This window comes from Macrosteles quadrilineatus, unplaced genomic scaffold, assembly GCF_028750875.1.
Source record: "Macrosteles quadrilineatus isolate MER2022 unplaced genomic scaffold, UCM_ALF_1.0 Scaffold_2__2_contigs__length_208266976, whole genome shotgun sequence".
Taxonomy (NCBI): domain Eukaryota; kingdom Metazoa; phylum Arthropoda; class Insecta; order Hemiptera; family Cicadellidae; genus Macrosteles; species Macrosteles quadrilineatus.
The window spans coordinates 176,252,636-176,280,506 of record NW_026542595.1 but is presented as its reverse complement, the minus strand read 5'-3'; the positions used below and the strand labels follow the sequence as shown (position 1 = coordinate 176,280,506).

Genomic DNA, 27,871 nt, shown 5'->3' with positions numbered 1-27,871 from the left:
ATTCAGTCAATACTTATTTTATCAACATATATTTTATCTATTATTGCACTTTGAATTTCAATAATTCAGCTAATCCAATGACCATTTAATCAATAAATAAAAGTTGTCAAAATTTTAACATTACTTTTTTAGCAGATGAAAATCATACAATTTTGATTTGGAGTCTGAGTTCATTCAAAGTACCTGGTACTGTTGACTATCAATACAATGTCAATGCTGGTACTTGTTTTACAACAACAACAAATCACTAATAAGTTTATTTTCCTTTTAAAAAAACAGAGTAAATGTGTATTTTAAATCTGACTTTGGATTGTATACTATCATAGATAAAACATACTCCTCAAGTACATACATATACATAACTTGAGGAGTATGTTTTATCTATGATACTAACCATTATCTTACATAACTACTGAAAATAATAAACTTGCTCAAAATACCCAGCACCTTTATCCACAAAAGTGGGAGAGTAGTTGTAAATGAGAGCTTCAGTCTCTTTTGTGGGGTTCTTGAAATAATGGTTATTTTTCCGAGCCTCTCCGACAAGCCAGTCGTAAAAGTGGCGAGCACTTACAACAGCCTTATGAGAGTGGACTATTCTCTCGGTTGGGTTCCACTCAAATGCGTTCTTCTCTGGATGGAACTGTATACCTGCGACGGGAAGTCCTCGGTGTTCGATGCTGGAGATGAACTCCTTCCTGTTAACGTCGTAACTTGTCGTCAACACATGCCAGGTGTCTGTAAGATTGTGCTGGGCCAGAAGTTGTTCTGTAACACATTTCCTACCAAACAGATTTAGTTGGATTAGTAAATTTACTAAATTTCACCACACTAGAGCTTTTGAAAAAAAAAATAGTTATATGTACCTATACAAATAGTTTTTAGAAATAATTTCTATTGAAAATTTACTTGACTCTGATGAACAAAGAAAATCTCTCGCTCTAACAAACACTGTAAGTAATCTTACACTAACATATAAGTACAACAAGTTGATTAAACCATTAGAATTTTATTCAAAGCTTGGATTACATAACACATCTTATATTTACCTGTGTTGATTGTAGGTCACAGGTAAAGTGCTCAATATCTCAATGACTTCTGTTGGTGCTCGATAGTACAGTTTACTTCGCTGATATTTATTCTTGAACACCAACGGAAGTGCAACATTGCTTGAGTTACAGTTGACCAGAATACTGTAACTCTCTACTTCCAAATACAACAGAAGTTCAAATCCGAGACACACCCCAAGAACTGGAAAGATATCCCCATTTGAGTTTACCTGCAAAAGTGGAAAAACTAAAACAGTGTACTCTAAAACACCATATCCATTGTAAAACCTAATAAAAAATATTCCCCAAAAGACCAATTTAAAATGAGCATGGGTTGTGTACCGGCAGGGTGCACACTGGAGAAATCTGTTTCAGGAAACCGATTTCATGAAACGAGAAACTTTAGTTGCTCGCAACAGATGGATTAGTTTAACACAGTGCAGTGCACACTGCATTGCATGGAACTGTAATTTCATTTGTTTCTTGCAACTGGTTTACATGAAATCCAAAAAACAGATTTCGTATAGGCTTCAGTTTCACGTTTCTATTGGTTTTATTGATTTACCTCAGTGTATTATTATTTTTCCTCAGCACTCGAGGCTAACCTCCGGTTGGTGTCCTTCTATGTTATTATTGGGCTAAGTAATTCCACCAAACGTTCAAAAAGAGGCTTTGGCATTCTAAAAAATCAAAAAAATTTACAGGATCACTGCATAATTAACGAGCTACAATGTAAGTACTGTGTTGACCATCCCTAATCAACGGGTGAACCCAATACTTCCTTCTTTGAGTTTTCTTTAGCCACCACCATCATCATCATCCGAATTAATATCAAGAAACTGATGGTATCCCGTTTCTTCTGTGTGCATTTGTTAAAGAAATGGTTTCCTTGATTGAAACCAATTTGATGAAACCAGTTTCCTGAACCGCGTTTCTCCAGTGTGCACCCTCTGCTTAATCTAGTACTATACTAAAATTACATGAACAGTTCACACTTGATATATACCTATCTAATTTATTTCAATCATAAAATGTATAAACTTGATGGATTCCTCATTTTAGGCATATTTTACACAACACAGTATTTTTTATTATTACAGTATTTCTGTCTACTTGAACACAAAGACCTACCTCTTTAGTATACTCCATGATAATCCTCCCAACATCTGCATATCCTCCCGAGCTATTGAAAGACACTGCTCCCCCAGGCAAGACCACACCGTTGATGGCGTCAAGGATATGCCTGCAAGATTAGGTCATCAGTCGCCTTTTTGGATTTTGGTTGATTTTGTCATTTGCAAGCAAATTATCTTAAGTTATAAAGAAAAAATAATGTGATGCTGTTACTGCAACTTTTTTAGTGTATGGAAAGGTCGTCAGCTTTCAAAAAATGCATAATAATATTCATCTTCTTCTATTTTAAAACGTTTTTATTAGCTCGCTTTCTTGTCCGGTACAAATTTTGAAATCAATTTTATACTAACTTCCCGACGAGCTAGAGACTTGAAACTTGAAACATAGCTCACAAATGGAAGACAATGCAATATTATATAATTTAATTTTCATATTTCCCTTGGGCTACGCCCCAGGGGCTTGTTTTTACTAAAACGCTTTCTTGCAAATTTGTATACTTCCCGATGAGCTAGAGACTTGAAATTTGAAACATAGCTCATAAATGGATGACAATGCAATATTGTATCATTTAATTTTCATATTTCCCTTGGACTACGCCCCATGGGCTTGTTTTTATTAGCTCGCTTTCCTACAAATGTTGATATCAATTTTAAACAAAGTTCCCGATGAGCTAGAGACTTGAAACTTGAAACATAGCTCACAAATGGATGACAATGCAATAATATATCATTTAATTTTCATATTTCCCTTGAGCTACGCCCCTTTGGCTTCCAAATTTTCCATGTTTACATTTTAAAAGAATGTAAACATATAAATTAATTTAAGTCAGCTGTAAATACTTAAATTTGACAGTTAGAAGAGCAGAGGTTAAGAGGTACAGGTTCTGCTCCCAAGATATTCTAAAAATATAAAACAATCATTTCAAAGTAAAGATAAAACATCTGATTACAAATAATAAGGATTTTGGTTTTTGTTATGCATTAAGAGGTTATATAAAATAGATTTAACATATTTACACATTAAAGACTAAAAACTAGATAATAATTTATAAATAAAGTACTTTTTAAAATGCCACGTTTTTAAACGCACTAATAAGTATAAAATAATTTATAAAATGTTGGGAGAATAAATACTTGTAAGATTTAAAACGAAAAACGTGGGGCGCATGCTGATTTACAATTAACTTCACCTATTGAACTATTATGAACTATTGCATGCGCCCCACGATTTGCGTTTTAAATCTTACAAGTATTTATCCTCCCAACATTTTATAAATTATTTTATACTTATTAGTGCGTTTAAAAACGTGGCATTTTAAAAAGTATTTTTATTTATAAATTATTATTATAAAGCTAATAAGGATAACAAACTTTAGAGAAATCAGTGAGTAGGCTATAGTTTACTTGTTCCTTGAGTTATCTTTTAATTCTCAGAGGTTTGCATTACGATAAAGTAGTTGATTCATAAATTAACAATATATGAAGCAATATATTTTGATTCTGTAAAAAGGAATCTCGGCATAAGCTTATTGCTATATTTATTTATTGATTTATATTTATAGTTTTTGATATGCTCAACTCTTGAGGAGTAGCATACCTGTAGTAAGAAGCTGTTTTGTTTATAAATATGGGAACTGCCCTGGCTCCAGCTTGTTCCACTGCTTTCACATAAGACGCTGCGATCATGGAACGAGCATCAACTTGGGCTTTGGAGCTTACTTCCTCAGTGACGATCCCAATGATTGGACGCTCTGTGGCAAGAGAAAGTCCAAAATGGAGGATAACAGTTGAGAGAAACAGCATCTGAAAGAATTTTATGAAATAGAACACCAACTAGCAAAAATAAATCTAAACTTGGGAGTGAACAGGAGATAGAAACATCAACTGAAAGACATTATATATATATCGTCGGTCAATAGACATAAGGGCGTAACTGCAAAATGGCAACTTTTCAGGAGAACAGTTTTTTAGGTGGTTTCAGAACATGTGCTTACTTTTGGCGTTGTAATTGTAGATATAAGCCACCTAGGACAATGAAATTTTCACAGATGATACCAAAGGGTATGGGCATCAGTTTACACTAGTTAATATGTTGTTTTCATTATTAGTTTCCTAATTACATCAAGTCAAAGTAGATACGCCTGTATGTCTCTAAAAGAAAATTCAAATAACTAGTTACACTCAATAATTTTAAAGCTATAAACTGTCTTCATTTATTTGTAAAATTAACGTTGTTATTACATATTATGCACTAAATTGGTTAAAATTTAATGAATAAGAAAGACACTTGTACACAGTGAACAATCTTAATTAATCTATACTAATATATAAAAATCTAATGGAGTCTGTCTGTATGTGTGTTACTAATAGGTGCAAAAACTACTGAACCAACTGGGCTTAAATTTTACAAAAATATAGCTATTATCAAGGACCATTATAGGACTATTCACATTTCGATACTGACTGTAGGCTTTGCCCCTTTGTCTTTAAAAGTTCTGAGGTGAGGATTTTAAAAGTAAATATTGATTGGTTTCCATCACTGCGATTAGAACTCTAATAATGTTTGTTTGCATTGGCTTTGAAATATTTCAATGTAAACAAGAAGAACTGCTAAATTGCATATTTCACAATTTCAGACAGTAAAATATAATATTTTCTATAACTATGAGATAGGTTTATTTTAATCTACGGTAACGTTTTATCATGGATTATTTATTCTAAAACTGTCAATGATTATAAAAAAAGATTCTATAACCTTTATTGCTCTGCTTTGGATTTTTTAAAGCGTCTTAAGTTATGAAAATAATGCTATTGATATGCTTTCATAGAAACAGTTTGAAAATTACAATGTATAGATATTTTGTATGAATTTGGAGGCTACTTTAAATAAATTCGAGCTGCCTAACATGTGTTAGATTAACTTAACATAACTTGCACATCACATTGTTTTTTATATGTATATTTAGGTAAATTTAGTTATTATGTTTTGCTAAACATATGCTTAAATTAAACTAAAGAATATCATCAATAACTAAATTGTAGCCCACGTCATTGATTTTTTGTTTTAAAATCTGTTGTAATTGTGTAACTATATTTAATTATCAAATGGTAATAGAAACTACTCTTATTTTATCTTAACATAGCTTTCAGTTCACATTTACTTTATTTAATAAATTTATTATTGTGTTTTGCCACACCACTGATTAAATTAAACCAAGGAAAATATCATAAAACTAGCAGTAGTATACACAATGTTCTTTTGTTTCTAAAATCAATTCAATATCTGTAACTATGTTTACTTAATGTTAAGTGTGAAAATTTAAAGGCAATGGATGGAACTGATTAAAAGAACTGGTTTTTATATTAAGTTGTTTGTTGATATTTTTGTAGATTAGAATCAGATATGCAATGAAACATATAGGCCTACTGTATTTACTATTATATTTTTTAGTCATCAACGCTTTGATAATCATATTAGTTTTGTCTGCTGTCTTTAATGCTAAATTATGTGTTTAATTTTTTATAGTCTTGATAGGGCTATATCCTATAATATAGGATTTTTTGGAATTTTCTCCGTAACCATTAGGCGCATAATAACGCATTCATTATTATTATATTATAGTCTCTTTAATATTTCAAAAGACTGTATTGATAAGGCACAACAATATTTCTAAAGTTTATAACAGCTGAGTTAGTTTTGCTAATCTATTATATTATTAAAGTGATACAATCAAATTTTATGTAAACGGTTAAGGTCATTTACCAAATAAAAATATAGGCATATGGCATATCAAAATGAAGCTTAGAGTGTGTAGATTTGCTGAAAAGTATTGATATGGACGAACTCCCTAAGTGCTCTGCCCCACAGGCTGATTTCCAAAGGGCTACGCCTTGCATGTTTTGGAAGTTAACGTTATTCGATTAATTTAGTGAACAACAGCTGGCCAATGCAATTGAAAATGTAGTTTGTTTGTTTAAATTTTTGTTTACTTATTTTATTATTTACTTTTATGTTCTTAAAAGAGGTGCGGCGAATGGGCAGTGAAGCAATTCTAGCTGTTTGATACAAGTGAGTGATTAAAAGTGCTCGAACACGATAAATATGAGATTAACAGAACATGTAAGTTGTTCGTTCCAAGAGGTTGTCACTGATCTTTAACAGGTCGCCATTTCATTGACAAGTATTTAAGTTTCAAAGACGTCGTGAAGGAGAGCGGCGAGTTCAGGTACAACCGTACCCACCTCGGCCACCTTTGGACGTAATGTATGAAGGTTCCGCTGCTTTTAACATCCTTTCAGATGACAATTTCTCGAACTTGGGCCCTCTAAATTAGATATAAAGTCAAAGTTGGGTGGATTCTGTACACCCGTGAATTCGCGGGTCGAACCTCTTGTAATGATTTATTGTCAGTGAAGAAAGAAGAAACTAAAGATGGAAGGATTTGTGATTTAATATGAAGGAAAGTGAAATTTTTAAAAAATGTCCATTTAAATTTAATAATTAGTATTTTTGCAACTTCAACATTGAAATTTAAAATGTCAATTATAAATAAAAAGATATGTAATTTTGAGATATGAAGGTAAATCGTCTGTGAAAGTTTTATTCAAAGATTTGGTCAGTTTTTCTCATATGCCTACACAAGATTTAAATTTAATCAAAACCAAAATGGTGGTATCCACTACTTACCAGATTTAAAAGTCAACTTAAACGTTTCTATTAAGGCCATAAAAGTTGAATTTTGTTTCTAAAAGCGTTAGCGGATATGTAACTATTATATGCAAAAGGTGTAAAGATTAAATGTTTCTATTTTGTTACCACTTCCCGTTGCAAAGCACGGGTACAACAGCTAGTAAGCTTAATACATTATTATTAAAAGTTGATAGGCCTTTATGACTCTGCACCTAGTAGCTAAATACATTTAAAGTTAAGAGACATACGGTCGTAAGTGCAGTTCCGTCTGTATGTCTCTTGGAATGTAGGAAAAATGTCAGTTACGATGCTCATCTAACTTTTGAACGGCTTGAGATACAGTTGCGCCAGTCGGTCTATTGAATAGAGCGCATACAAATTAGTGGGGTGGTAGTCTTATCTCAAAATCGCAGATTTTCAAGTTACGCCCCTATGTCTATTGACCGACGATATATATATATACATATTTTGCTAAAAATAAAAATTGGCAAGACCAAAAAACATTGTTCAGTACAACTATTAACAATAGCCTGATCAGATAACCTGGTTTTTCTGGCTCACGAAGACTGAGACTGAATCACGAATGCATGTTCATGTTATATCTTATATTCAAAATCATCATCGCTACATGATTTTTTTACACATCCCTCAAAACTCTAGAGTCTATAGAGACTTATCCCAAATCTAACATCTGCCACCCTGGAACTTGCAGATATCATTGATTAGGGCTTCCCGCCCGAGGAATCGTCTGTCCCTTAGTCAACTATTGAAATAATAAGTCAGCTTTTACAGTGATTCTAGTTTTTTCAACCGATGAACGGATGTTTCGCAATGATCTTGCCCTGGAAACAGAATTTTTATGCATAGCCTATCATAGCGACCATTATTCTGTGTGTGGTTTCATCTTAGGACCTAACCAATAATTCCGTCCCTTTATCGTGTTCATGGTAATATGACCAAGAACTTGATTCTCCAATTTCTTGAAGATGCCACAAAATGTTTCAAGTCCTGTGAAGTGAAATCAACATAGGTACTTGTTGCCCAACTGATCTGGCATTACGTTACCATTAAGCCCAGAATGTTTGGAAACCTTAATACTTAATACTTTTCAATGAATACTTTAATACTTTTCAATGAAATGGTGACCATACAACGTAGGTATTTTAAGCCAAGTATGAATGGAGATGAGTGTAGGATGAGTGTAGGATGAGTGGCGCGATCTTGTAGTCTTGTTAGTACAGTAACGATAAGGCCGACTTTTCGACACAGCTGTTAATAGCCCATACAGCTAATGGCAACTAATGGACCTACAGTTTATAGTGGAATCCGAACCACATTTTTGCCTTTTGGTATATACGAATTGGTCTAATTTTCAGGATAGTACTGCGAATAGTTGTAGTACTCACTGGTGCGGACGTTAATCCACACCAGGGAGTATCGCATCCACAGTGCATGCCTATAAATAATGAGTTTAAGGCTAATATAAGTTATTAATACAAAATGTTAATATAAAATATACAATTGTATATTTATATTTACAAATTGTATAAAATATACAAAATATATAAAATATAAAATTGTTAATATAAAATATACAATGTTGAGGAGCAAGCTGGTCTAGTAAAGTACACTAAGTACAGTAGGAGAGTACTGGGGACTTTGGTGTCCGAGGTCCCGGGTTCAAATTTCACCAATCATGAAATGGATTTTATCCATATGATAGTGCCGCAACTCTAGGACTAGCCTGAAGTATATAATGTGTAAAACAGTCCTGGGCTAGAACTAGCGTAATAGGATGTAAAAGAGGAACATAAAAAAATGTTAAAAAACTATAAAAGAATATTGCTACAGCAATGCCAGCCTGCAACAATTAATTAAGGCAATGTACTGTCAATGTCAAAGCCAGTTTGGGAAGGTTGTTGTAACTTAATATGCATTGAAGGGGAGTCATACCTAGGTCCACCGCGGTCAATCTCCCCCGCGCTAGTTTCCGCAAGGTCTGCGGCCGGCGGAGCATGAGACCAACAATCCCTCCCACTTGCCTCTGAGTCGCACAGTTTGGTTTGGCCGACCTAACCAAACGGTGCGGCGGACAACTGGAGACTACTTCACTCGTAACTTCGCCTGCAAAATGTAGGATACTTTACCAAAACACTGCTGTATTGCGGGCTGACTAATGAGACCGTTTTCTGTAAAGTAGTAACTGTACAAATTACCGTACACTTGCTTGGCTACGAAAAATAATTATTCAATTTTATCTATTCCATGATTATTAATGGTTTGGAAATCCATACACCACTTTACTTACTAATATTAATGGTACAGATTAAGCACATAACATTAGAATGATAATTCACTTTAAACACAAATGCAAATTGTTAACGACAACATTTAATTAAAGACAAATCAATCAAATAACAATTAGCCGTTTAATTATTAACACAAAAGGTTTCGTATGATTAGATTATTCATACTGATAAACCACCTATGGCCATCTGTAATAATATTTGGGTTTTCTTTTCCGAGTCGGGTTAGCTCTTCTACTCGACCGATTTTCATAATTTTGGCCTCAAACTAAAGGTATGGACGCACTACAGATTTGCAATCAAGAATCGGCATTCATTTTTATTTACGTATATTTCGAGTTATGCACAAAATGTGTCCCTGTACATTTCTTATGGGAGTTAAATTAGTTTTTTTTTTAAGTTCGTTTGGCTCTTCTGCCCATCCCATTTTCTTCATTTTGGTCTTAAAATAAAGTTATGCAAGCAAATATTTGTGATCAAACATAATCATTATTTTTTCTAATGTATAACCCAACGAAAAAATTTATTTTTTTTTACTTCAATTAAAGATGTATTTCAGCAGCTCTAACTAAATTACCCTATATGTTTTGGTCTAAAAACCTTTAGTGAAATACCAGCTTTCATTTGAGCTATTAATTATTAAGATTCCGATCTTAATAATCGTACCTAAAGCACTGTTTTAATCAGTTAACTTCAAGATACTGTATCGCTCAATCAGAAAACATAAATTTGATTATATCTTGGATGTGGAATTTAGTTTGTGATATTTTTACTCAATTCAAATTACGTTATTCTATTTGTTTTGACCTAAGAACCATCAGTGAAATACCAGCTTCCATTTGATTTATTGATTATTAAGATCGGACGTACCTAAAGGACACAGCTAAATCACGAACAACACAAATTGTTCAAAAAATAGAGTTATTTATCATCGATTTATAGTCAAACGATCTTGCTTGCAACCTCAACAGTAACTGTCGACTTTGACGGGTTTCATCTAGTCAATCTTTAAAAAATCTAACTTTCATAATTATTTGCCAATCTACACAAATTAGGCTTACCAATGACCTATTAATTAATAAAATCGGTTCAGTAGAACTGTAGATTTAATTGTACAAAGTTTAACAACAACATCTTTCATTCAGTATTTTCTCATCACTATAAATTGGGAGGTTGCTTAACGTTTTTGAAAATAGAGTAACTTTTAAATGGTGAGGAAATCGACCAAAGTGGACGGTGATATTCTTGATAGAGAATAAAATTTCCTACAAATTACTATCATGTATTTCCTGAAAATACTCAATAAAGAAAGACAGTCTAAAGTTGGCTACAAATATAAACTTAGAAAAAGGCGTTTTAAATGTATTATTGTTTATTTTCATTTTTTCCCCTCAAAAAGTAATAAAATCACACTTTCATAACTATTTGCAAATCTACACGAATTAGGCTTTCCAACGATTAAGTAACAAAATCGGTCCGGCAGGAATTTTAAATTTTATGACTTTTACATAGATTTGTTTTTCTAACAAAATATATGGATGAAGTATAATTTAAAACATGCTATGTAAACTAATGGTATGTTTCGGGAATAAATAGTTTTATTTTAAAACGAGCTGTTGGCCCATCCTACTTACGGGAATCGAGCAGTCCATTAAAATTGTATATAGTTATATCAATATGTCTATTCCTAATTCAAGCATAGTTTAAGCAGTTCAAAGTTTAATGTAAAGAAAAAGCTACCAAGATTAATTAAAACTTCTGGTTGCTGTTACTTTCCCAACCTGTCCTCAAAAATTCGGGTGGTAAAACAATTTTCATAAGCTTTCTTTTGAAGTCTCGTGAGCTTCGATTCGTATAAAGCAATGGTTAAAGAATCTTACTTAATTTCTATAATCAATGACAAAATCACAGAGTAAATAAACTAACCTCATGGTTCTTAGAATATTTGTATATTCAACCAGCTGTTAGTTGTAACAAATTATATTGCACTAAAACAAACTAAAGATTTTATAGACTGTTGAAAAAATAAATTAGAACATCTATTATTTTAATTTTACTTTGTATATTTAAATTATCTCTCGTCCTCTAACCGAATAAATAAACGTATCAATTATTAAAGCATTGCACATAGTATAGAAAGTCAACCCTACGTATGTCATTTCATTTTCATCCAAATGCTGAATTTGTGTCGAAAACGCTGATTGTTTACAGCTGTTACGTTAAGCAAATTGTATTATACCAAAACCTAGAGTTAGCGTCGGCTGCTGGACTTTTTAAAATTTTAAACTTAACTAAAAAAAACTGAAACCCTAAACTAAAATTGTGGCTTCGACATTCCCTAGTTCCCAAAATTATCTTTCTTTCAACGCAAAAATGATGAAAATCCGTCAAGTGGTTGATTCAGAATCGTGGTTGAAATAAAAAAACCTGTTACGTTTTAATATATAAGATAACGTACACATTTTTGTAATATTTCTGGAATTAGTTTGGGTTTTTATTACTCGATACTTAAATTATATAAATAACCAAAGGCAAGACAACGTCTGCCGGCTTCAGCTAGTTTTTTGATAATCCTATCTCCTCTCTGGCATTATTTAATTCGAAAATGATTACATTGCATTATAAAGTGATTTCATACGTTGTAGGCCCACTTATCATGTCTTACAGTATGCCCCTTCAATCACGGTTAAAAGATTAAATACACCTATAAAGAGTTATTAAATTGTGAGTGAAAATAGAATGATGAGTATTTGTTATTTAATTAGAAGAAGATTTACCTAAAAATGGGGCCCATTGGCTTCCTTATGGGGCAAGAATAAGTGACCCAATGTCCCCAGTGTCAATAAGCAAACTTTTTTTAATTAAAAGAAAACTGCTTTTCGTGGTGGGCCCTCCATAATAGTAGGCTATTTTTAGGACGCATTCATCCCTTAGCCACCTTCCTAAGATAAATAGATTATTACATATGAGATTATGAATTTCAAAATGGAAAAGAGTGTTTCTTCAGCGTGTAGATTCTTAATATAATAATAATACGACATATTATAATAACGAATAATATGACAGATTAAAGTGTTTTCCGTACGTAAATGTGAGTGAGTGTATGTATAATTGAAATAACATAAATTATGGAAGCAGCCAGATTGGGTAAAATAAAATATGTAAAAACAACAATTCATTTAATTTAAATAACAACCCCTAATTATTCGGTCCACAATGGAATGACATGCCGGGCACGTTATCGGTACTCTTGAGTACCATCTCCATTAATAGAGAATAACTGTTGAGAGACAAATGCCCTCAAACACCAAACAACTACTACAAAACACGGTGTGGCCACAGGGGGTGCAAAGCCTCGTGGGCTGCATAACACCGCAGAAGCGGAGCGGCGCGGCGGTTCGATGACCAGAGGGTCCAGTTTTGCGAGCAAGAGAACAAAGAGTTTACGTTCCTTGAAACCCAAACAAAGACTGTTGTGTTGGGGTGCGAGCTTTCTCTCGGCGGCAGGTAGCTACAGCCGCGACAAGGGTCGCTGCAGTTGTAGCTAAATAATATCATCGACGCATTGACGGTGGTGGATAGATATTGATAAAATAAAAATGAATTATAATAATTATCATAGTTCAATGTCCTAATTAAGAGCTTAATTTTTACGCAAAAACCTTATATCAGACAAATGTGCTTTATGGACAGATTTCACGTTTAAGTCCCTACCACGTGCAACACTTGGTTTTTTAGCAAATTTCCCTATAGGAAATCAATAGTTTCTTAGCAATCGTATTGACTGTTTACAATTAACATATGTTATTCTTCTCACTTCTAGTTTCTGCCAACAGTGGTTGAAATTTCATAACAGTGTTTGTTTCCCATGTTAATCTTATGGAGAAATACGAAACTTACAAGGACCTCTGGGCCTCGCTCTCTAATTATTTCCCTAAGCAGAAAGTTTCCTGCACAACTTCACGTTAAGCTCTTTCCAATGATACCAAAAACATGCCAATCGGTTCAGTAGTTTCGGAGGAGTAATTGTCACAAAAAACCTGCTTGCGTATTAAATAAGTTATAGAAGATATACTGTTATAGTGTCCCTGTTGCTGTTTTCTTTTTAGTATATCAATTCATCCAGGCTCTCTCCCTTTTTTCTATTGTAATATTTGCACCAACCCAAATTCAAATCTTTATAATTAATACGCTACATGAAACTTTGTCGGTTGAACTCCTCCGCCATTTCTTAACCGATTTTATCCATTGACGTCTCATTGGAAAGAGCGTGTCGAGTAGATTTGCAAACTGGCCTTACATTTATGAAAAAGTCCCTTAAGCTCTGCCCCAGTGGCTTTAAAGGTTCCCATGTTTTCCTTATGAAGAACATAATTGTTTACATTTTGATCAGCTGTATAATTTAATTGCTGTTATTTATCTTTCGTTCATTTATAAAATAAATGTACTACCATAGATAAAACATACTCCCTTACTTGTGTTGGTTAGTCTATGGTACTACAGACTTCTCATCCCATTGTAAATTTTGAAGCACGTTTTTCGTGTCTAGTTCATGTACGTGACACAAAGGCGCAGTGTCGATGAAACTTTGTTTCAATTATTTTAGGGTTAATTTCTTGATTTCTGCTTTACTGTTTGGTTATATAACTAGGGGACAAGTTATTGTTTATGATTAGATCGTATTATTTGGTTAAACGAGGTTTTAAATGGCTGTAATAACGGGAAACAAATTGTAAACAAAACACGACTTCGTATGTTTTATCTATGGTACTACTTTAATTTACAATTTAAATAATCGAGAAAGCCTTGGCAATTTGATATATTTTACCTCCTATATAATGAAGAACACCTACAGTATGAGTATTCCCACAAAAAATGAACAAGGATGTTAGTCGAAGTGTTACTAGGAAACACGGACTTAACTTTATGATTATTGGCAAAGGAAAACACTCTAAGGCTGAATTAAACTGTTACGGCAAGGACATTAAATATATGTTTTATTAAAAGTCGAGAGATTTTAAAATAATATGACTACATCCAAAAGCTTTAATAAAACTTTCATTGAAGGATTTGCATTATTCACATTTAAGGGAAACAAAAAAACCATCTGAACAATATTAGGCCTTTAAATTCTGCACTTTTTCAGGTAAATTTATCCATTGAGTATACACGTATATAATTGAATATACGTGTACTCAATTTTATAACAAACGTTATAACAGTAACTAGCCAAATTATTGCCAATTGAAGCAAATACAATTTTGATAGAGAGGTTATGCAGAAAATCAGGCAGTTCTTAAGTACCGGTAATGTAAACAAAATTTTATCGTTGTAAAAAAAATACAGAAATTTTTTAACGTACTGGCAACAATGGGTAGTACCATGCAGACTACATTATCATTGACGAAGATCAACATGGACAACCTAATGCGGCTATAAGTGGGAAATATTTGTAGAATACATCTAAAAAACTAGATCAGCTTTTAAAAAATGATAAAATATTTACAAGAAATGTTGATTATATGGAACTGTTAGGTACGTGATCTATAAGTTGAGTCTTTTAAACTCATCGGAAATTATGACTTTTATTAGGTTTTAAATAAGTTATTTGTTTTTAAACAACTACCGTACTTTACTTCATCGAAATTGCTCGATTTCGAGCAACATGTACACTTGTAGTAAATGTTTCATTTCAACCAAGTGTTTGTAGCAAACTGTTAAACTGTCAAACTTCCATTACTATCCAAACTATCCATTATTTCGTAAATTGCCCTTTAAGGTCGTAATTCATTTCTAAAGCGAACTTTCCATATACCTAATGTTAAAAATACCTTAGCTGTACTTATTTGTTTGTTATTCTTTCAATTTATTTCCTTATTAAAATAAGTGTGATTTTTTTGTATTAGGTACTGTATTCTGTGTTGAAACATGTAGCACATGAAATGATTGATATCACCCCATTTTTCAGGATTCTCTACGGAGAAAATTCGTTTGAGTATTTTGGTGTATGTCTCAAATCAAAGAAATAAAATGACTCTACTTAAATTACTTAACACAGGTTATAAGTAAGGCATATAAGGTTTTCTTAAGTTCTCGATCCTGGAAACACTTTGTTGCAGCATGTTACCTCGAATTGAAGCAGATCGTTTAGCATTCATTAGAAGTCATCAGTTAAAACTGAGAGCAGAAATACCGGTAATGTAAGTGAGCCTTGACCACGCAAATAGAGATATTTAAAATTAGTTTCTAATAAGTTTTTAAACAACTGTAAGATGTAACTAAAACTATTCAAATTTAAGCTTAATGTTTTTCTTGGCATTATGTTTCATACTATGCGGCTCATTGAGCCTCACGGGTTCTCTAGTACCATACAATAATTGAAAATATGATGTCATTTTGAAAAAAAAATGACAAAACTACAACATAGCAGCGCATAAATAAAATATTATTAAAAGCAACAAAGATTAACAATCCATTGAATAAATGAATGGAAAGGGCGTTCCTATCATCCCACAATACGGCGGAGTTTGCAAAAGGTATACTAGTTTTTGCAGGCGTTGTTTCGTATGGTACTCAGCCATACATATACAATAAGTGCCGGCTATGTATAACAAGCTTTACTTTTACATTGATTTCCTTTTGTAAAATCAAATAACTCAATTGTTAATATAAGTGTAGTAAGAAGATTCGTTCACTTCGATCACTCATCTATTATTACAATTAATACAATAATAGCATTCCCTAAAAATTTAAGTTGCCTTTTTAAAAATAAAACTTATTATGATATCTTCTGGCCAAAAGTTTTAATTATCGTTCTGATTTTAAAATATTTATTTAACATTACAAAGTTTAAAGTAAATTATTCACCTACTATAGGAGGGTTTCGAAAAGGGTAATTAACATTCAAAAAATACAAAAGGATTTTTTTTATTTTAAGAAAATAAGTAGAAACCAGATTTATTTATCTTAGTGGCAAAAATGCTATACAAATATATAGCACGGGTTACTTTTGTATAAGTCTTACTCTTATCCCATTTAAATACTATAATAATGATAGTATCAATAAACAAATGCATATTAGTTATGTAAAGGAGACTTTGTCCTGACCGCACCAGCCTAACAGATGCGTTGGCCACTGGCAACAAGGTCTACCGGCAGCAAACACGACTACATCCCCTTCACCCGTCACGGAACTGGTTTAGCTCGGACATTTCGCACCACCAATCGTAGGTCAGGTTGGTGGTCGTAGACCTTGTTGGCCGCGGACCTTGGCGCGTCCCCCATTGAAGGCAAGCTACATACCCACATCCACAACCTTCCTGCCTAACTGGGGACCAAGTTATACCACAGAAAACGTTCTACTAGTACGTTTTCTATGGTTATACGCAGCTTTACCATAGATTTAAAAAACTTGATGCCATATGAGCTAAATATAGTTCATCTATGCTTGTGGCTTTTAAACTTAGACCAGACTAAACAGATCCCTGAAAGAAAAATGTAAAAACATTATTTTACGTTTTGTAATTGTATTTTTTACCTGATAACAAGTAATTAAGGATTACCTTTTGCAATAGATTGAACATTTAGCTATTAATATTGGCCTGATCATAGATTAAACATATTCCCTCGGTATTTCTGTCGGCTACAATCTTGGCTACAATATACAATAGGCTAAATTTATATACTTAGTTTTAGTAGTCAAAGGACAATATTTACCAAACGATTAAATGTTAATGTACCGGTACCGTATTTCATGAGAATGTTGATAATGATAATAATCAAACAGTTTAAGCTTAAACTTGATTTTATTGCAAGCCGAATAAATAGAAAAATAATTTATAGTGTGTAACAACAATTAATTACTCTTGCCTCTACAACATAACACTTGGTAGGCTATTTGTTGTCGGTAGCCTGTAGGCTAAGTAATTTAATCACTGTCTTCGGCAAAGTACAGTTTTATAGACGTATCTTGGTATTTTTTCCTTCCACCACGGACGTATATATTATTATTAGTATTGAATTGGTTAAAAAACTTACCTCAGTAGTGTTAAGTACAAATTATTCAGACCGCTATGACGAATCACTCCACGATAAATGCTGCTGATATCATATTTATTTTGCTTAGTGTAGTAGAGTAAATACATATAACCAATGCTTAGTAAAGTCATAATGCTAGTAAATGTTTAATCTAGCAAGGTGGTAGAACTGAAAGATTGACATTCCGGTTTGCCGGTGGTCCAGCTCCGGCTCCAGTTGTACTCAAAACAAAACTCAATTTTATTTTATTCAGATTACAGTTTCAGTTTGGACGTTTGATTTGTGTTGGTTGGTTTGTTAAAGCACAAATTACTTTACATTTGTAGGCCTATTGTGTAAATTTGTTATAGCCCACAAAAATAAGAACTATACAGGTATACCGTAGCTTAGTAAAAATTATTGGCAAGAACTTTATCTTCCACAAGACTATAGTTAACTAGGCAATATTGGTTTGCCTATAAAAAGATCTTTTATAACCAAGTTAGTTTGAGGAAAAGGGCAAACATGTTTAATAACAGTAATGTTAGCTGTAAATCTCCTGCTAAGCTACCACCAAATGAATGTAATGCTAAAGACAGTGTAACGTTTGTTAATAAAGAAGACATCCAGAAACCTAGCACAGTAAATATACCAAATGAAGAATTTGAACATGGAATCAATCCAGATGGTTCCATAAATTGGGAATGTCCATGTCTTGGATCTGGAAGAAAGGTTTTTGGGCCTTGCGGGGTTCAATATCGAGAGGCAGTAACTTGTTTTTTTGAAACCCCAGATTATTTGTCAAGGTTCAAAAAGTGTGTGCCTCTCATGGAGGAAGCAAATGGGTGTATGGCTAAATATCCTACCTTGTTTAATGACGACGAAGGAAAAGATTCCACTGCAAAAAATAAGAATCAAAATGTGAACATGAAGACTCACATGTACAGGGGTTATAATTACTGGTACTAAACCATAACTTACTGGAATGATTTAAGTTAAGGCCTATAGGCCTAAGTACAGTAATGCAATGTGTGTTGTGTTTTTTTTTAAGTTAATGATTTGATTTTGTTCAGGCCTATGTTGGCTAAGCCTGCCAGGTCTAGCCTAAGTTATATTGGGAATAGGCCCTACTATGAACTTCTTCAATCATTTAGCAAAGTAATTAAATATGCATACTTACTGTAAGCTAAGTTAGCTTGGTTTTTAGGTTCCTAAGCTAATGGTTTATTTTTAACATTGTAGGCCTATCGTAAGGCTTATTGATCCAAGTCCAATATCATTTAGTTATTTTACTTCTTCGTAGATAGGCTGCACTAAGTTACAGCACTAAACAGGTTTTAGAGTTGGCATAACGTAACTTAATGTCTGTTAATCAACAAATTGTTTTTGATACTAATAAAAAATTAATTCTACAGAATTTGTTTGTGTTTTACTTTTTTACATTATTTAGGCTATCTGCTTGGTCTAATTTATATACATGTTTCATGAGAAGGAAGATATTCCGATTATAGTTCCGCAGAGAACCTACGATATATTATCTGATGAAACAGTTAGTTTAATTTGTTAGTATATATTGTTAGTTTATTAATATGGATCAACTTACAATATTTAATTTGATTTAAATAACTTTAGCCTATTGAATTTAAATATTGATTTTATGTAACGGTTCTCTTCAATGTGGACCATACGCCACTCTTTTACATTGTGCTGCAGCGTTAGGGATTGGTTGGGTTAATTTAGCTTACCGGTAGAAAATAAAAAACAAGGTATGGTTTACAAAATTTTCCTTTTTAAAAACTGATGAAAAAGAAGACGCAAATTTAATAATGACGTATTTATTATTTACCCTAGTAAAAATTACACAACATAACTTAACTTTTGTTGTCATAAATGTAGTATTGTGAGCTAAGTTTATTACCAATTTTTGTTTGAGTGTCTTCTATGCCAATGGCATTTATTACATTTTGAAAGGGCCAATTTCAAGCCCTGGACTAGTTAGCCATCTAACTTCGAGCTTTTTGTTAGATAGCATTATTAATTAATAGCTCAATGACAAAAATGGCATCTGGATCAAACCAGCTAGGCCTATAATAATAATAATACAGGCTAACAGCTACCTTCAAATTTTTTTAAATAATTTCATTAATACTTTGATACTTTGTTATTAAATGGCGACCATACAAAGAAGGTATTTTAAGCCAATTTAATGGGTTTCAAAAAATTTTTGTCCAAAAGTTATCTGTATCAAACCTATCTAGTTTGTTTGTTTGTCTAAATGAAGTCTCTTTTGAAACAAATGTGTCATGTCATGTAGGTAGTTTGTCGAGATGTCTTTTTTTTATGCCTACCAAGGTATTTTATACCATTCCATTGTGGAAGCAAGCATCATGTAAATCAATGATACTGCGAGGCAAGTTCATGTCGCACAACTTAACTTGAAGGGATTTGGTTTCATTTAATTTTCCAAATTTGTAGCCAGTGACACAAGTAGGCCTAGTCTAATGCCTGTAAATGTCATAATTTAAACTGGATCCCGAAAGTGGTATCATCTGCAAATGTTGTAATGACAAAAAATCTAGTGTTTTTCCTCTGTTGAAGGTCATGTGACATCTTTGATGTTAAGATTTTTTTTAAATCCCTAATTAGATAAGGTTTTAAAATCTACCCATAAGGGCTTATCCCAATGTGCTTGTTTTAAAGTGAAGATGAGTGAATGATGAATTTTGAATGAACAAGATGACATGTCCCTTACATTCAAATTACAGCCTAAATAAGAGGTGAAGGACATGATAATATTTAACGACTATCAACAAAACTCCTAGCAGCAAAATCTGGTGTTGTCCAAGTCAAATTAAAATTCACAATATTGGTAATAAAATATGTTTTCTGATTGAGTATACAGTGTATCTTGAACTTAGCTGAACTTCAAATAATCAATATCTCAAATAAAAGAACCTTTATTTCGCGGACTATTTTAGGACCAAGACATATAAAATAACTAAAATAAATATGGGGTTATGATATCATTGATTGCAGACAAGTCCTAGAATACTGTAGTTAAAATTATTGTTGATTCAGCAGTGTGCATCCGATCTTAATCAATAGCTCTAGCTCAAATGAAAGCTGCTATTTCACTGAAAGTTCGTAGACCAAAACATGTCTGATAATATAATTAGAAATGGTGAAAAACATCTTTAATTTGAGTAAGTGTTAAAAAAAATATCAAGTTTATGTTTTTTGGTTGACAGGTTGAGTAATACAGTAGATAAATGAATGCCTATGCTTGATGTCAAATCTGTGTGTGCATACCTTTAATAAGACCAACATATGAAAATCGTTTTGGTAGAAGAGCTGAACCGACTCGGAAAAGAAATACCGATACTTATTATGGATTGCTTAGTAATAAAGTTTTTTTCTAAATTTAAAACAATAAAAATAAAAATAAAACAAGTTGTATAAATTTTGTTTGTGCATAACATGTAAATCCGATCAATCGCATAGTTTTATTTTAAACATTAAAAACCCACCAAATTATTTCAAAACATACAATTTTCAATTATTTTTTAAACCTCCAATTACAGAGTTCAAATAAACTCCAATAGAGTTGTCACTCACAGCTCTTTTAATGGAAAAACATTTTAAGGAGGAGTTCCCGGATCCCTTTATCTGCTGGGTCAGTAGATGAGTCGTACCAAAGCTGTTTGCAGTTCAGGGCGCTATTACCCTTGGCTAAACCCGGGCCTGATAACCCAAGTGGAGAAGCAATAGTTTGAATTAAATTGTTAAATGGTATTTTTGTAAAATAGTTTAAAAGTTGGTTAAAATAAATAGTTGGTATAAATAAAAAGTTCAAATTAATGAAATGGTCTCTCCATATAAATTAGAATTAGATGGAAAAACACCTTTTAGTTTTTTTCTGCCGATTTACAGTGATGATAATTCTGTAAGGGAGTATATATGTATATGGTGTGATTGTACTCCATTCTCCATAACAAGCAATAACGTTTTTCTTATACATTGTACCTAAATCTACAGTGTATTTGTGGAGGTTTAATGAACAAATTTCAAATGAAAAAAATGATTGCAGCCCTATATTACAGTTAATGGGAGGGTTTACTTAGAAATCAGTCACATACATTTTTTTTAAATTATGTAACTTATGGTATTATGGAGTCAGTCCCCACCTGATCTAAACTGTATTTTGTTCAATTTGTTTATTATATTAATACTAGGGGAAACCCGTCGAAATCGACGGTTACTTTCAAGGCTTACGTTAATTCATCTAACTGCGATGAATTAGGTGAAATATACATATTTTGAGCATTTAACATTGTTCAAAGAGTAATAAGTGTAAAAAAATAACAATATTGCGTTAGTTGCCAAATTTGGTTGTTCATTCAATGATTAAAATATTTCCTATCCTGTACGTCATCGCAGTTATTATTAAAATGTTATATGGTATCTCTTCCTTTGGTAGAATCTTTAAATAGTATTTAAATCGTATTGGTGGATCTTGTAGTTAAACACTTCCGCGACTTCATCAGTGTTTGAGAAAAAATATATGTTTGTTGAGAAGACACGTTCTAACTTCAAAGGGAGTTATATCCGTTACCACGCCGTTACAGTGTAAGTTTGATTTTCCTTCGTCACGTCGCGTCAGTTCATATCGTACTTCTGTGCCATGAATGAACCCTCTAGCATAGTTTTGAGAAATTGACTATGGGGTTACTGATAAAGCTGGAATTCCTTGACATGGGGGATGTCAGTTAGTTGTCTCGGCCTTATCAATAACATAAAGTTGTCAATATAATCTCCCTACGGAATGTTAGGTGTAGTGGAATACATGAAGTAAAGTTGGCTTTTATTCTTGAACTGTTAGGGGCCTCCTAGTTCATATGATCTTGGCGGCTTCATTGGCAATAAATAATGCAAATGACATAGCAATGGAACATTTCCAAAAAGCAAAAATACTGTAAAATGGCTGTTACGTATATATTGACGTTTACATATTGTTAATCAACGTATCTGATAAATACTTTAATCCTTTAATACGTTTTTTATGGCGACCATTCATAGTAGGTAAGCCAAGTATGAATGGAGATGAGTGTAGGATGAGTGGCAAGATCTTGAAGTCTTGTTAGTGACTAAGGCCGACTTTCCTTGGATACAGCTGTTAACTAATAGCCCATACAGCGAATGGCAACCAAGGGACCTACAGTTTATAGTTGAATTGGAACCAAATTTTTTTGCATTGGTATTTATGAATTGGTATAATTATCAGGATAGCACTGCGGGTAGTCGTAGTACTCACTCGTGCGGACGTTAATCCACACCAGGGAGTATCGCATCCACAGTGCATTCCTATAAATATCCACAATTCGTGACCTCCTAGTAGCTGGATTACAGGACGACGCCACCCGTCCCAGTCAAAGGATTATGTGATCTAGTTTAAAAGGAATATGACCTTTCTGTCATGACAGTAGCTGCTTAAACTGTATTTTCTCTTTGTACCATATTTTACAGCCAAAATGTCGTGTTATTTTCAATAATGTTACAAATTCGGTGCGCCAAAGTCCGTAATATAAGCAGGTGCAAATAATTTGTCAAGATAGGTACCATTTTAGACAATGTTTCTAAGTTTGGATTTTATTAGACACAATAAGAGCAGATATTTCTACATAAATATTTGATATTTTGTAGAATAATATGATAAAATGTAGGCAAAAGTGGCGAAAAAGGCACACACCAACCCGTACAATAGATATAAGATAGGTAGTTCAATAAGAAATAATTTAAGAATTGCTGTGATAAAAGGATTTTCCACTGATTTCGTAATGGAACGTTATATTGCAAAACATGGCATGATAAAGAAGAAAATCAATTTTAAAATCAGAAAATAACATTGCAAATACTTATTTGGTAGAATTCAACTCCCAATAAATATGTGTTGTTTGAAATACAATTTAAAAATGAACAGCTGTTTCATTAAAAAGTATTATTCTAATGGCCAAAATGTAAACAACTCTGTGGAGGGATCTTTTAAGGCTTCTGGGGCAGAGTCCTAAGGGATTTTGCTTAGTTTTTCTTTTGATAACTCATCTACAGACCAAGACCTTTCTTTAGACACCTCTACCAAGTTTCTACGTCCAACCGTTCTCTCAAATTAGTGGGGACAAAGTTTCCAATCAAATATTTAGATTCCCCCATGTTAATCTTATGGGAGAAACTCCAACTTTGATGGCCTGTGGGGCAAAGCCCGAGGATTTTTACTACATGAATTGGTGAAAGGGGGCGTCTACACAAAAAATACTTTAATTTGACACGTCGTTTGTAAAAATCCGTCCATTATTAACGGAGGAGTAGTGTTTTCTAGAAATCGCCTTCACGTATTATATATAAGGATACTAGCAGTTACCCGGCGCGTGTTGCTGCGCTAACAAAATACATCTGTCTGTGTGAAAAGCATGTTTTTTCTTCATTTAAACCGAATAGTCAGGGATTGCCCTAGTGCCTTATAATGGTGATTGCAAAAGCAAGACACTAAGGAAATTGTAGTTGCTTAAATTCAGAGGGTGATTCGGATGAAATCATCAGTATTCTTATGATTAATACTCTTTCTCCCTTAAACCTACCACTGATAATTTTTGCTCTAATCAATTTTGACATCATTTTTTAAATCGTTAGTCTGGTAGATGTACAGCTTAAGAGGATTTAAGTTTCGCATTAGTATAATTGGAGTTCCTTCTTGTAATGACACTAATGTGGTGGGGTGATGACAAATTGCGAGGCATTTGAATACCTACCCGAGATAGCACGCACGATTTTATTCACTTAATAATTTATGTTAGATTATGTGGGTATAGAATGAAAGATAAAAATATTAAGGCATTGTCATCCCTTTTATTGTTTATATTACTTTGATAATGGTTTTTATGTTTTTAATATTTAACATTGGAGAATTTAAACGTTGTTTAATACATTTGGACTAATTCAAAAGTAAAATAGTTTTCTTCGCTGCACTCTGTAGAAACACTGTGGCACTATTTCAAATCATGACTAATGCTAATACAGAATGTTGTGATTATTCAAACCTGCAAAACAGTTGGTGAAAGTAAACATCTGCTTTTAAAGTATATTTATTTGTAAACATTGTAGATCAAAAAGTCTGACATTGGCCCACTTAAAACCCTCTAGGGCAGAGCCCTTTTGACGGATCTGCACCAAACTTCAGTGCTTGAACCATCCTTGAAAGATGCTTAATAATGCCTGAAAGTTTCATTACAATCTGTTGAGTGGTTTCGGAGTCCATAACGTATATACATATATATATACACACATACATACATAGTTCCTCTTTTATAGATAGGCCTAATAAGCAAATTGAACAAAATACAGTTTTGATAAAAAGTAAAAATTTCAATATATGAATATTTTTCCTAAACTTTTTTTTAGCAACAGTTAACTTTAATTTTCACTAGAGGTCGTTCTTTGGTCGAAAGCTCGACCAAAAATATCTATATTGTTCAGACTTTTGTATTTCCCCCCCATGCTGTAAATAAGACATGTGATTGGAATTTCTTCCATTTGTTTTGATTTTCTGTTTATATTTCGTTGTTATTTCGTCACTGACATGACAACCCATAAGACCAATGTTAAATTTGTAAAATGTTTAATTCATTTTTTGCGCTTATTTTTGAGCATATTTCAATTTATAAAGGGATTCTTTAAACCTACAGGAAAATATCTTTCTAACAGTATGCATAGATTTTCCCTACGATGCCCATGAGCTGAGAAGAAAGGTTTTAAAGAAACATGCTTGCCTTAATATATAGATAACTCAATAGGATTAGATTTTTAAAATTGGTAATAGCAACCCAGCAGACGCACATGCAGCACACTTGCCTATGTCTGCTGATTTTCTTATAAATCAATTGAGTAATGCAGAATTGTGCTTTTTATTTTAATCTTAGAGTATATTTTATAATGTTTTATGTATTTTAAAAGTGTGTATTTTGTTCATGCTGTATATTATGTAAAATAAACATAAACATATTGTAAAGAGACATGCTAAAGGACACAGAAGTAATATTGAATTAATTTAAGAAATGACTTACCATATTTCTCAGAACCATGATGGTAACAACCTGTAGTAGAGACAGTTTACCACTTCAATGATGTTATCTAAATCGTCACTAAATCAAAGTCCAAATCCCATCTATTTATCAATGTACAAGGGAAAGCTGCTTAATACTGATACTGTGACACTTATAGTTAAACCTAGGCATCTGGACCAAGCTATCCTTAATAGCTCTAGTTCTAATTGAACAACAAATTAATTTTATAGTAGAAATCAATCAATAAGTGTCCACTAAGCACTAATATTTCCCAATCACATAAGATTATTGTTCTACCCTAATCTATATAATTAATACGCTACACGAAAGTTTGTCGGTTGAACTCCTCCGCCATTTCTTAACCGATTTTATCCATTGACGTCTCATTGGAAAGAGCGTGTTGCGTAGATTTGCAAACTGACCTTACATTTTTGAAAAAGTCCCTTGGGCTCTGCCCCAGTGGCTTTGAAAGTTCCCATGTTATCCTTATGAAGAACATAATTGTTTACATTTTGATCAGCTGTATAATTTTATTGCTGTTATTTACTTTTCAATTCAATGAAACACATTGAGTACATATATTTACTATTTGAGTTTGTGTAAACATAACCCCCAAGACGGATCGTGTTAGTATAGTTGTATCTTAAATTTGTGTATTTATCGTTGTTTTGTGTCGCTATGATGGATTGTGTTAGCATGATTGTAACTTAAATTTGTGCATTTATCGTTGTTTTGTGTAGCTATAATTTGTTTATTATTTGTTGTTTATTTCTTTTAAATGTCTCCGACGCAACGACAACGAAACATAGACAGGAGGCGCAATCGTGATAACGACCGCAGCTACAGAACAGTGGCGCGTAATAGGCTTAACTCATCACAGTCTGAACCTGAACCTGGACAACTTCAACTATTTGGTTACAAATGCGCCCTTACACTACCCCAAAACGACTTTTCGTTCTCAATTGGCCCTCTATTAATGACCTGTGTTGCCTGTACAGCGAGGCATTTTGAGAAGGAGAGAACCGTCCGAAATGCTTTAGGTTTATCAATAACGAAGATAAACAGGGTCTGAGTTACACAACGGTAATATTTGAGTTGACTCTTTTAAAGTCATTGTAAATATGACTGTTATTCAATCTGAAATAACTCCTGTAATACTTTGTAATTGCTCGAATTCGAGCAACATGTACACTAGATAATTTAGATTATAATAATAAAATCTGTTAAATTCTGTACTGTATCAGTGGTAGTTTCCAAATGGGTGTAGTATTAATAATATTATTCATAATATATAACCAGGCCAATGTTAAAATTTGAAAACTTTGAGTTAAGGCCGCATTATCAAAAATTGGAATTTTGACGTCTCAAACCTTCCAAACATTTGTCGAAACAACCTTTTTAAGGTTGGCTAAAATATGTTAAGCCATTATTAAATGATAGTATTAGAAAGTTTGCAATGAAGCCGATTCCAAAGAGCTTCGCTTAGCTACGCTCAACAAATTTTCAATAAAGACATCCATCCGTAATAGCAGGACTTGAGGCGGTCCATTCCAAAACTCACAATGTCCTTATTTTAAAAATTTTCAGGAAATGAAAAAAAAACTTTTAATTAATTATCCTGACAGTGAATTATTATGTTTTGTTTCATCTGAAGTAAAATATATGAGTCTTTGTGTATTATTGCATGCCTTCTCGTCCTATTATCTGTAGTTTTTGAGAAAAATAAGTTGTAAATGTGGATAAAGTAAGTTTTGCCCTGACACAAATTGGATAAAGTTAATTTTGCTCTGACTATGGATAAAACTATGGATAAAGTTGGTTTTGGAAAGACAGTATTTACACTAGGATGGCATAACACTAATCAGTTTGGTTTTAAACAATACAACAAAATATTAAGATAATAGACCTAATAATATGGCTTGTAACCTTAATATGTTATGTTTTTTAAAGTGGTACTTACTGGAAATGCTATAAAATTATAAAAAACGTTTCATGAATTGTTTTAATTTTACAGTAAAAGAATTGCCATACAGAAGTAAAGGTCATTACGTTCTCTGGACTAATGTTAAAATGAAAAGTGAGAAACTTACTTATGTTAACATCTTTCAAATTAATTGATTGGTACTTTAAGAGCAAGAATGCCCTTCTAAACTACAAAACTGTCATCCTGAGCAGGGATCCTTCACAAATCACAATGACTACAGACTACACTCCTCATGTGGTACAGTAGTCAGACGACAGAGCCAAAATGACAACAAAACAAAGTCACATGACTGAATTAATTCAGGCCACCGATTGGGTAAAGCCGGGTTTTCCTAGGCGCAGAATCGGCGAGCGGAGAGAGGAACGCGGAGAGCGGACTCCACTTGTCTTAGGCAATTTAATGTTACTGTTTTCCTAAAAGCGGAGCGGAATGCCATGTTAATTTTAATTCCGCTCTCCACGTTCCTCTCTCCGCTCGCCGACTCCGCGCCTAGGAAAACCCGGCTTAAAAGGATAAAGATGGTTTTGGAAAAACAACAAATAATACACCCTCCTTGGCTGGGGGATTATGTGAGTTTTC

General features: G+C 33.0%; 1 protein-coding gene across 3 annotated transcripts; it reads right to left on the bottom strand.

Annotated features, from left to right (window-relative positions):
- Positions 1-2: 2 nt before the first annotated feature.
- Positions 3-27,525, bottom strand: LOC128986474 (gamma-glutamyl hydrolase A-like). Of its 3 annotated transcripts, XM_054406871.1 has the most exons (6): positions 27,399-27,519; positions 8,826-8,996; positions 3,780-3,985; positions 2,181-2,292; positions 1,050-1,279; positions 4-782 (listed from the first exon to the last, which is right to left on the bottom strand). In XM_054406871.1, exons 3-6 carry the CDS (start codon positions 3,983-3,985, stop codon positions 410-412), a joined length of 921 nt encoding a protein of 306 aa, XP_054262846.1. In that variant the 5' UTR covers positions 8,826-8,996; positions 27,399-27,519; the 3' UTR covers positions 4-409. The 3 variants fall into 3 exon arrangements, with proteins under 3 accessions (XP_054262844.1, XP_054262846.1, XP_054262845.1); XM_054406869.1 differs by lacking the exons at positions 8,826-8,996; positions 27,399-27,519 and adding an exon at positions 25,309-25,397 and having other exon boundaries at positions 3-782; XM_054406870.1 differs by lacking the exon at positions 8,826-8,996 and having other exon boundaries at positions 27,399-27,525.
- Positions 27,526-27,871: the final 346 nt, after the last annotated feature.